Source organism: Cydia pomonella, chromosome 20 (assembly GCF_033807575.1).
Source record: "Cydia pomonella isolate Wapato2018A chromosome 20, ilCydPomo1, whole genome shotgun sequence".
In the NCBI taxonomy this organism is placed as follows: Eukaryota; Metazoa; Arthropoda; class Insecta; order Lepidoptera; family Tortricidae; genus Cydia; species Cydia pomonella.
Genome location: NC_084722.1, coordinates 6,230,591 through 6,241,854, shown reverse-complemented (window position 1 = coordinate 6,241,854; position 11,264 = coordinate 6,230,591). Strand labels below are relative to the sequence as shown.

The 11,264-nt window shown below is 34.6% G+C and overlaps 1 protein-coding gene across 1 annotated transcript; it reads right to left on the bottom strand.

Annotated features, from left to right (window-relative positions):
• Window positions 1-2,224: 2,224 nt before the first annotated feature.
• Window positions 2,225-9,798, bottom strand: LOC133529149 (tachykinin-like peptides receptor 99D). Its single transcript, XM_061866788.1, has 2 exons — window positions 9,419-9,798; window positions 2,225-2,756 (listed from the first exon to the last, which is right to left on the bottom strand). Exons 1-2 carry the CDS (start codon window positions 9,480-9,482, stop codon window positions 2,560-2,562), a joined length of 261 nt encoding a protein of 86 aa, XP_061722772.1. The 5' UTR covers window positions 9,483-9,798; the 3' UTR covers window positions 2,225-2,559.
• Window positions 9,799-11,264: the final 1,466 nt, after the last annotated feature.

The window sequence follows — 11,264 nt, the reverse complement described above, 5'->3', positions numbered from 1 at the left end:
GCAAATTAAAGTTTTCACGTATGTATAATAATAGTAGTTTATTTGACTGCTACATAATAAAAGGCATTAAAATACACGAGTTTGGGTTTAAGAAACGAACCAAGTGAGTTTCTTAAAAAGATCACACGCGTGTTTTAATGCCTAATTATGTACAGTTACATACACTATTTTATCTACATACATACTACAACTTTCTATGATATATTCACTAACCCAAATTACAGCCAACGTTGAGCATCTTTGCTCTCTTGGTGGAACTCGCGGATATGTGGTGGCGTCACCGAAATATTTTTATCGCTCATTTTACACGCACCTTTTGCAATAGTTACTTTAAAAACAACAAAACATATTCATTTCATACTTAAACCGAATCAAAAGATAACTGTACGTCAAATGGCGGTTAATGAAAACTTTTTTTCACGCATGTCACGCATTCGTTTTTTTTTTCATTCTCAGACAAACTAGATTCGGGGGCTTATTTCCGTATCATTCGATACTAAATAACATGCGAGATATGTCAAAATTGTAGCAATTGACATTTCATTTCGAACAAAAAGGCATCTCGACTAATATTAGAATAGAGGTCAAATCGAATGGTTTTTTTTCCCCGAGATGTTCCAAATTTGAATGTATAACCACATCGATTTTGATGAAGACCTGTGTTGTGGGTTCTAGACGATGATATATATAATATATAGTTATATATATAAATACTTATATACATAGAAAACATCCATAACTCAGCAACAAATGTTTGTGACAAACACAAATAAATGCCCTTACCAGATTTCCAACCCGGGACCTCCTACTTTATAGTCAAATTTACCACCGACTCGGCCGGGAGACCGTTAAATGATGATGTTAAATGTATACTATGGCGTTCTCTAAGTCACAGGAATTCTCGTATGCGCGTCGGAAGTTACTTCATGTCAAATGTCATAAAAATAGTTTTTTTCGCGGAAATCAAGGTTTCTATGGATTCTAAGTTATATACATTATAGGTAGGTAGTAGGTTAAAAATTGTGACGGATATATCATAGACGGGTTGTATATGGGAAATACAGGTGATTTACCGTTTTACCGAATTGCATGATCTACTAAAACCCGAGATCGAGTTCAAATCTGGTGGTGGTGTTCGTACATGTTTGATCACGAATAAATGTCTTTTATCTTTATCTTTAAATTCGCTTTGGTCTTAGGTATAGTTTTTTATTTCATTATTCACTTGAATTCTTAAATGTATATGTCGGCGTAATCTTTTCTGCTTTTTTATGTAATATACACTAGACTTACACTAAATAGGCCATTTGTAAATCTTCGTCCCACTTGCAGACCAATCTGCAAAAACACATTAGTACTTACTTAGATTATAATGCAGTGTTTAAAAATTTGGAGAATAGAAATTTGACTTTGCACAAGAAATTAGTACACATCTGCATATACCTTGCTTAGACAGCCTTTTTTTGTTTTTAGGATTATATGTATGTACAAGATAATTATAGTTTTTTTAAATATATACCTACCTGGTACTGTGACGTACACGGTATAATAAAAAGTAGTTATAGTTCGGAATGCTAACGGTAAAACTGACTACCCAGATGCCCACCAGGATCGTAGCCATCTTTCTTTTGGATTGCGTGATACACAATGGCTTGCATAAGACTCTGTACCTGTAAAGTAACAGTCATTTGTTTTTTGGGAGCAAGTGGCAAAAATACTAACTGTGCTTATAAAACATTACAAATCATATTCAAATGAATGTTATCATATCAAATATATATAAGCACAATCTGAATGGAACCAACCTCGAAATCTCTGGAACAGTTCTGAAATTTGGTATCTATATAGATTAAAGGCCCCTTTTTCATGCCCACACTAATTGACATTTGGGGAGAAGACTCGAAGAATCGCAGCCATCATAGAAAATGTGTACCACCCTGGAGAAATTTGCGTTTTACTCTAAATGTTACGTTCTCTATGAAAATATGGTGTAAGGCAATATTAAAGCTTATTAAATTCTATAAAAATAGTCCTAGATATCTTTGCGGAAAAATACATCTTGTAATAGAAAATCCTTGCTGAACTCAGATATCCTCTTAATAGGAAACATGTAGGAATATGAATTCCACTTTTTACCATACATTTGTACATGATCTACCCCAATATCTACATTTTACTCGACTGCGACTTAGCCAGAAAGAAGGGTTATGGGTTTAAGTACTGATGATTCAGTACACCCTGTAGCTTATATTTGTATTCGTAGCGTGTATTTTTCCGCAAAGATATCTAGAACTATTTTGTGTAGAATTTAATAAGCTTTAATGTTGCTTGACACCATATTTTCATAGAGAGCGTAGATTTATAGTAAAACGCAAATTTTTCTAGGGTGGTACACATTTTCCATGATGGCTGCGATTCCTTGAAGTCCCCAAATGTCAAATGCTGTGGGCATGAAAAATGGGCCTTTAATCTATATACTTAGCAAATTTCAGGACTGTTCCAGAGATTTCAAGGTTGGTCCGATTGCGCTACCGTTTTACGGGACATTTTTGAAAAATCTCACCGGTCGATACTGGTCGCTAGCAGCGTGAACACGCAAGCGGCGATGGAAGCATTCGACAGGAACTGGTCAATCTTGCACAATTGCTCGTTCCACTCGTAGTCCTCGGTCCAGTGCCAATTGCCATGCAGCATGGATAAGAAGTTCCACGGCGTGTTACAGAAGGACTGTAGGAGGTCCAATAGGGCGAGGCTGACTGAAAATAAATGTTGACAGACTCAATTATTAAGAGGAAACATTAGGTGTTTGTGGGAATTCCATACAACCGTTCTTGATATTTTCCTGTCGGGATTTTGGCCTCAGATGATTATTTTTTTATATGAGTTCAATATTACCGGTACTTGTGTCTGTAACATTTTGCTTTTTTTGACATTTTTGTTTTTATAAGAAACGGGTTACTTCAAAAAGTGTGAAAACCGGCCAAATAAATACGCCGTAAATAGACGAAAATCGGCAACAATAAACGCAAAAATCAAAACGGTCAGACACAGATAATTTATTTATCATTCCGTTCCCTACTACAAACTTTGTTTAATTTGGTTAAGTTTTGGAGGAGGAAAATATCGAGAACGAAACTTGGATTTCTGAGATTTTTATGCAGGATTTTTGCCTAAGCTGCGCAAATGCATACCTCCTTATCGCACTAATTTTAGGAGCTGCTCCTATCAGCGCGACGGAGATATTTACCTAGAATTCTCAAATCTGAAAAGGGGCTTAGCTGGTATTTCCTCTTAAAAGCTTTTGTTTAATGTATCTAGTTACAGATGTAGTGAACAATCCTTTATCAGCGTATTTTCACGGAAACGCACGAACATGTTATGCCTCAGGTCATAGAATATATCTATGTGTTATGCTGTTTCAGTCAGTCTCAGTACAAAAAGTACTGAGGTTATCTGAATTAGGATTACAAACACGAACGTTTCCGAGCTTGAGCTGATACTATAGGTACTTATATGTAATTTGGGTGACAATGCAATATTATATTACCATCGAGCTGAACTGATGATGGTCACAGCACCATAGGAACTCTAAGAAAAAAGAACACAATCTAATTGCGTTCGGGTTTGGTAGAATTGTCTTGATGAGTAATGATATTACTTTCCTGTTGAAAGAAAAGTACAGTCAGCCATAAAAGTTTGTATCAGAAATGGCATTTTTGGCAAAAAATTGTTTTACGGTTTAACTCACGTACCTATTTCTATTCAATCTCCCGACATGTCGGAGAGCCTAGGTGTCCATTTTGTCCCGTATTTGGGTAAAAGTTAAAAATTCACTCAAACATTTTGGATTTGTATGACTGGGCCTTAGAAGGATAGGTCAACTGATAGATGAAAAAGACGAAAGGTGTAGCCTTATTTGGTTGGTACATTATTTCGTTATACTTATACTTTTGACCAAGAAGAGACATTAGCTCTCTAGGATTCTACTTAGCACATTCACTGCCAGCAACCTGTTAATAGGCAAATTTTCTGTTCGTAGACGTTTTTCGCTACAAAAGATTTTTCCCGTATCATTCCCGCGCTCGTAGCCCGTAGATCGCGTTTACGGTACAAGATACAATATACAAGAAATTTATTGGTAAAAGTCAATGTTTTACAGGTCATTTTGAGTTAGGTACATATTCAACTAATACTAGTAGGTACACAGCATTTTATGGATAAATGTCACTTATTATAAAATAAAAAATATGTTTAAAGCGGAATAAATACATAATCAGTATTCAATAGGTCGCATATGTCTTTCAAGTCATCATGTTATTTATAAGGTAAAAAATTAAAAACGTGTTTATATATAAATTACCTACCTACTTAGGGTTAGTACACGATTCAACAAATGAAACGGTGAATGAGTTAAAACCAATTATTTGTGATGTTTTCAGGCATATTACAGAACATTTTTGATCATCAATAAAATCCTATTTCCATTGTCAAGCAAAATAAATGTCGCCTTCGTGATGTAGCTAAAACCTTCGAAAGTATACTTTACTAGGGAGCGGTAAGTAAACAAATGCATTAAATTAATGCTCTCTCCTCCATTAGGGACCTCGATAAGTTTACGGCCCTGAAATATCTAAGTGGATGTAAAGAGTGATTTCCCAGAGAGATTTCTCTTGTCTGTTGTTTTATCTCAAAGATTGATTAAATACAATGAAAAAAAAAAACAACACAGCAAGATTCGAACTTATACACAAACTACCCGAGACTAAGATTACTTACTATGCAATGAAAAATAAATACATATTAGAGAATATTTTAGTTAGTTATTTCTTCATATACTTCCCAAGCAGCACATTAGTGAATTATGCAGCTTATCTTATAGCTTTATGTTCTAAATGAGTGGTTTAACAGTGTTTGATAAAACTTATACCTTTAAACACAACTCAAAATCGTATATGAGTTCATCCTGTCACTTGTAGTTGCTTAGGAACGTTTATTGTTTCTACTTTATTACTTATGGTTGGGTAAAGTCGATTTTGCTACTTAAAGTTGCATGCAGGTTTTAATTGTCACTGAATAAGAGGCAATAGTGCTATATAAGGCCCTAAAGTCACTTATAAGCAACTTCTACATATAAGTGGGAACATACCCTTATTTGGAACTTTTAATTCCAAATGACTAGTATAATAGAGTAGTATATCACCAATAGTGGCTAAAGAGATAATTTTACGGCCCTTTTGGAACCTAAAGTGATTGCAACTTTAAGGGCTAGAAATACTCTTATTGCCACTCCAACGCATAATTAAGTCTCAATAGGAGGTTCTTGAAAACCAAAAGCAGTTATTTTCACTTATTTTAAACCACTAACGATCTAACAGTTCCAAAATTAGGTTATATACATAATATCCTATCAAAAACATTTTCATGAAAATGTTGCCAAGACGAAACCATAAGGCTCGCACTGTCAAAATGTTATCAGACTTCTCGTAGAGACAAGCTTCTAACTCTACAAGCCCTAACTTCAGAAACTCTACAACAAGAGTCAAAATATGTGGCATGGCCGTTTCGCTACTGTCACATGGGCGTAAGGTGCAAAATTTATTCACTAAGTATACCTGTAGTAACGAAACGGCCAAGCCACATATTTTGACTAAGGTGTAGAGTTTGTGAAGTAAGGGCTTGTAGAGTTAGAAGCTTGGCTCTACAAGAAATCTGATAACTTTTTGACGGTGCGAGCCTTATGGTTTCGTCTAGGCAACATTTTCCATGAAAATGTTTTTGATAGGATTTCACTTCTTTTTGTAAGTTGCTTATGACAATCTTCCATCCCCTAATATAAATGGTAAAGTAAGTAGAGTAAATACACTTTATTGGACCACAGAAGAAAAATTCAGTAACAGATTTACAATGTAAATAAAGGTAGCAACAGGCGTTCTTATCGCTGTGAGCGATCTCTTCCAGACAACCTTAGGGTAGCAGGATATAAAGAACAAAAAGCTTTAGTGACAGGTAGTGCACGAATACATTACAGGAATCAGAAGATTACACATTACAATGAAATACATACCAATGGGTACAACCAAATAGTTAAATATTTACCAGATACATATATAATGGTTGGGGGAAATTTACTATTAAAAATCCCGAAATACGTATCTGGGGGCATCTTTTATACAATCTTCTTTTTTTACTGATCCCCCTACAAACTTTCCTCTATTCCCCCTAATGCCCTTTTCCTTCCCTTTTCACCTTTACGAGTGATTATGGGGTTGATAACTATTCTATATCCCTCCCTATAGGAAAAACTATCTACACACTAAATTTCATCTAAATCGGTTGAGCGGTTATTGATTCCCCATACAAAATTCCACCCCCCTTTTCACCCCCTTAAGGGCTATAAATTTCCAATTTTTTTTTATTTCTTTTGTTGTTTGTATACTAATACTATGCTACATACCAAATTTTTGCTTCCTAGGACTTCAGGAAGTACCCCAAGGGTTTTGGTGATCATCAGTGAGTGAGTGAAGTGAGTCAGTGACGAAATCGGGTTTTTTCCGATACGAACAAAATCTTAAGTATGAGAGCTATGCATCTGAATTTATTTATGCTTAATAAGTCTACTATTGACATTATACCCCGAGAATTTTGTTTATCTAGTATAATCCATACCCAAGTTATGAGGGTTCAAAAAAACGACGAAGCGCTTTTAGAAAAGGTAGGCCATGCGCTTCGCTTTGCTCGTCTTGGCGGGGGCACTACCCTGCCCCCAGATTTATTTTTCCTATTGCGGCGCCTCCTCTGTCAATAACATTCACTGCTTTGCCACTCGCAAGATACAAATAAGTAATTTTCAGACCTGATAGTTCTAAATAGAGAACAAATAAGTGAAAATAAACACTGTAAAATATTTTTTGTTCCGCCATGTTTACAAATGGAGTCCTTGAAAATGAATTATTTTAAACAGAATTTTACCACACTGACGCATAATCACAGACCTTTGATAGTTGTGACGATGTTACTTTAACATTGTACGTAACCTACAATCATTAGGTCAGGTTTTTAACAGTTTTATTTCTTATCAGTATCAATTCCTCATTTGATTTAGCACTCTCCTTTTAAATATTCCTGGATCAAATCAAAGGCGCATCGAAATTTACAAAGAAACCATACTATAGTTTCACAGTAAAAAATCATTCGCAAGGATTTCGTGCTTATTTCAATTCCTGTATAACGTGAAGTTTTCATCACTTTACCAAACAGATATGTACATCCAAAATTAAAATGGCAGATCACATTCACTTTTAAAAAACACAACTTATTGTCTTAATTGTTGCCACGCCACTCAAAGGAAATTGGGCGTCTCATTTATCACTCCTTGACCGAACTGAAATTGTAATACATTCATTCGTTCAATATAAATCGTTCACTGCGCATAACTGTCACCCATAGTTCTAATTGCCACTTAAGGTAATCGAGAGATCTCTTATGGATTCAATTTAGAACCAAAAATAGGCTGCAATTTTTCTCCTTTTTGGTCTATATTGGGTCTATATGGGTTCTTTCCACCTATATAGAACTTAGTCATGGCTATATATTTCACTTAAGTATCTAAATAGATATGATATACGAGCTATTTCCCACCCCGTGTGCTACTTGGGTTGCCACTGAATGTGACTAGTCCGTTTACAAATATTTTTGCAAGGATGTGATTCAGTATAGGTACCTAATAAAATATTAGGCTTTTTTATTATCGTCTTATCAACGCTCAAAGATTTACCAATTTTGAATAACTAGTGAAAACTACTTTTGGTGGTGGTGAAGGAACTTTGCGAAAACTAGTTATGACGGAAAAATCCTAGTACTCGTAAAAACTAGTTTTCACCATGGCGTTTCGGAAAACTAGTGAAAACGCGTTTTCACCAAGGCGATAACGAAAACTACCTACTTTTAACTAGGAAAAACGCGTTTTCTCCAAAAACGGGTTTTTACGGTAACCTAAATAATATGTACGTACCTCCTACTAGGTAAAATTGAAGGTTTGCATTATGTGCCTAAAAATTTTTTAGTACTTTACTATTTACATACTAAACCCGGCCAAGTGCAAGTTCGTTATACTCGCGCACCGAGAGTTCCGTACAAACTTTGAATTATCTCGTATAAACTATAAAGGCGAAAGACTTTTTATAAGAAGTACCTATACTGCCTATATAATTGTGTACAGCGCCGTCTATCGGCAATTTGTCTAACTGATTTGCGCGATGTAATGCACGTATGTTGGTTTTAGAGGATAATTCTCTATCATGTGATTGTGATTTCAAAAATTGTTCTTTTATTTGAAAAAAGGTATCTTTATTGTAGTCTCATAGAAATTTCAAGTGTAGGTAAGAAACACACGTAAAGTTGGTTAAATTGCAAACCGAATTCGGAAATATGTTTTGTTAATTAAAAAAAAGTTAACAAAATAGAGGTATGATTATATTTTTCCAGTTAAATTTATAGTAATGTTAATATTGTGTAAAAAAAATATAATTTTTCTTCGGTAAACTTCGGAGTTAAGGGGGGAGGGGGTGGTATTTTGTTCACATTTTCAACCATTAATATTTTTTTTATCACTACGAAAAAAAAAGAAAAAAGTGTTTTGGAATGTACAATTTGAGCTCTTTCTAATGATGAATATGAAGGGGGGGGGGGGGGGGGGTTCAAAGTCTAGTGAGTAAGACTGAAATTTTTCCCCCCTTCATATTAGGCATTTTCCATAGTTATCAATTAAAAAAAAACTTTCAATGTGTCCGGGTAAGCATTGTTCATAACTGTTACAATTTGAATTCGATATCGTAAGTGGTTCTCGAGATATGTATTTAGTGTTGTGACAGATGGACGGACGGACAGAGTCGCACCATAAGGGTTCCTTTTTGTACCTTTTTGGTACGGAACCCTAAAAAGCTTTATTAATTTCTTAAAATTATAAGTTACAAAATATGAAAATTTAAGAACTCGTTAACATAAAATAAATAATAGTAATTTTGAATTTGAAGTTATATATTACATTTTCATGTAGTAATTTAACTAATATTATTTATTACAAATAAATAGCTAAGTAACTTATATTAAATGGACCCCCTTCGAGTAAAAGCCTTCTCCAAAGAATTCCATTTGTCTCTGTTTTTTGCCGTATTTTTCCAATTTTGACCCGCAATTGAGACTATTTCATTCTGCCACCTGTTATTTGGCAGACCTTTGCCCCTAGAGCCATGAAGTCCTACCCATTTTGTTGCAGTTGATGTCCATCTGTCATCGCTCTATCTTGCAATAAGGCCGGCCCATTTCCACTTTAGGCTTTGAGAAAAATGTAGAGCATCTTTAAAATTTGTTCTCTTACTTATTACCGTGTCTTATTTTATTCGACAGGGCAAGTACTTACCTATAGGATAATTAGTGGCATTTCTCCTCATCTTCCCGACGCACAGAATGATGCCAATAACCATAGAGTTCAAAAGTATGGCCGGCAACACTATGATGATGAATAGAGCGTAAAATATCAACTGCAGTACTAAAGGTAGAGGTTCTAAATCGTCCCGGGGTGGGGTAGACTGTCCAGGGATCTGTAACCAATGTTTTTTTATGCCATTAATACTCACTTTTACTTTATGTAAATACCTTTATTACCTGATGATATAAAAATAAACCAACCACATTATAAAAAAAGTAATTAGGTTCTTACCTAGTCAAACATTGTTTTTATAGTGTAAACGAGTTTATCAGATTATAGTCATTAGTTTCAAAGTTTAGCTGTTTTATTGTTCCTAGTTTTGTTTTAATACATTGTGTAAACTAAAGATATGTAAGTATGTAAGAAATAGATATAATTAAAAATATTTGTACACCACCTTCATGGTAGAATATGATGGATCTTGCAATAATTCTAATTTAAGATCAAATCAATGTACCAGTACCTGGGCGACCGAGCTTTGCTCGGGTATAACTATTTATTGTAATATGGTGGTGTATAGGTGATAATCTTAACTACATTTTTTTACTAAATTAAACTTGTCTAAAACAATAAAAATTTTAAAGAATATATAAACTTGAACATATATATAAAAAAAAACAAAAGTTAGTCACCGGGCGAGATTCGAACCCGTAACACTCGTTTAGCAGTCCGCGTCTTAACCCGCTGGACCAGACGGACAGTGACCAGCAACACGAAATTAGCGACCATATTCTGCGTCGAAAGAAAAACGCATGAAAACTCGAAAACCTGCGTTTTCCCAAACATAAGAATAATCTAGATAGATTGTATACCCCCAAAAACCCCCATATACCAAATTTGAGCGAAATCGTTAGAACCGTTTCCGAGATCACAGAAATATATATATATATATATATAAATAAATATATATACAAGAATTGCTCGTTTAAAGGTATAAGATATACTGACAAATAAATTTAATATATTTTAATTTAAATTTAAATTACACTCTCTCTCATTTTAGCGTTTAAGAGTCATACGAACCCTCTGCCAAAAAGTAGCTCCCATTTACGATCTCATTTTAGACCGACATTAAGGTGCTAATGACCTTCGATCTGAATCCCTTAGTTTTGTAATGTTTTTTGTAACTAGCTTATCATATTAACAGCGACGGCTTTAAGCAATATACTATCCCATATGTACTGCAAAGTTCATTAATTGTCTTCGAGGTAATTTATGAACAGTTTTTAGAGAACGAACCCTAATACGAGTATGTAGATTTCGTATATGTAAGAACCTTCACAACAATCGAGTAACGAAAACCGTGAAACAATGTTTAAAAATATCCTAAAAAAATAAGGATTCATTCCTTTCAAATTCCGGACCAGAATAGAGATAAAAGATTAAAAAACCGACAGCCATTTCTCTTATTATTCTATCTGTAATGCAAATGTAGGAGTAACGACTTAAAAATTGTCAAAAATCGATGGAAACCGCGAGGAGCCCCTTAAATTACTTGAAAGTTAGCAAGAGCATCCGTTTGGTGGATTAGAAAAGGCGTTTTCAGATTTTAATTTGATCATACCAAAAATAAGGAAATTGAAAATGGCGGCCATTTTTTACAACTTTGAGTATGAATTCATATTAAGGTACCTTTTGGATATAGTACAAGTTAAATAAGATTAAATATGACAATTCGGCGGCAAAATATGTCTAGATTCGTGTTTTACTCATAAACGGGTGCTGCTCCGGCCATTAGGAATTTTCTCCTCCACTTATCCTCGCGGTTTCTTCTTTT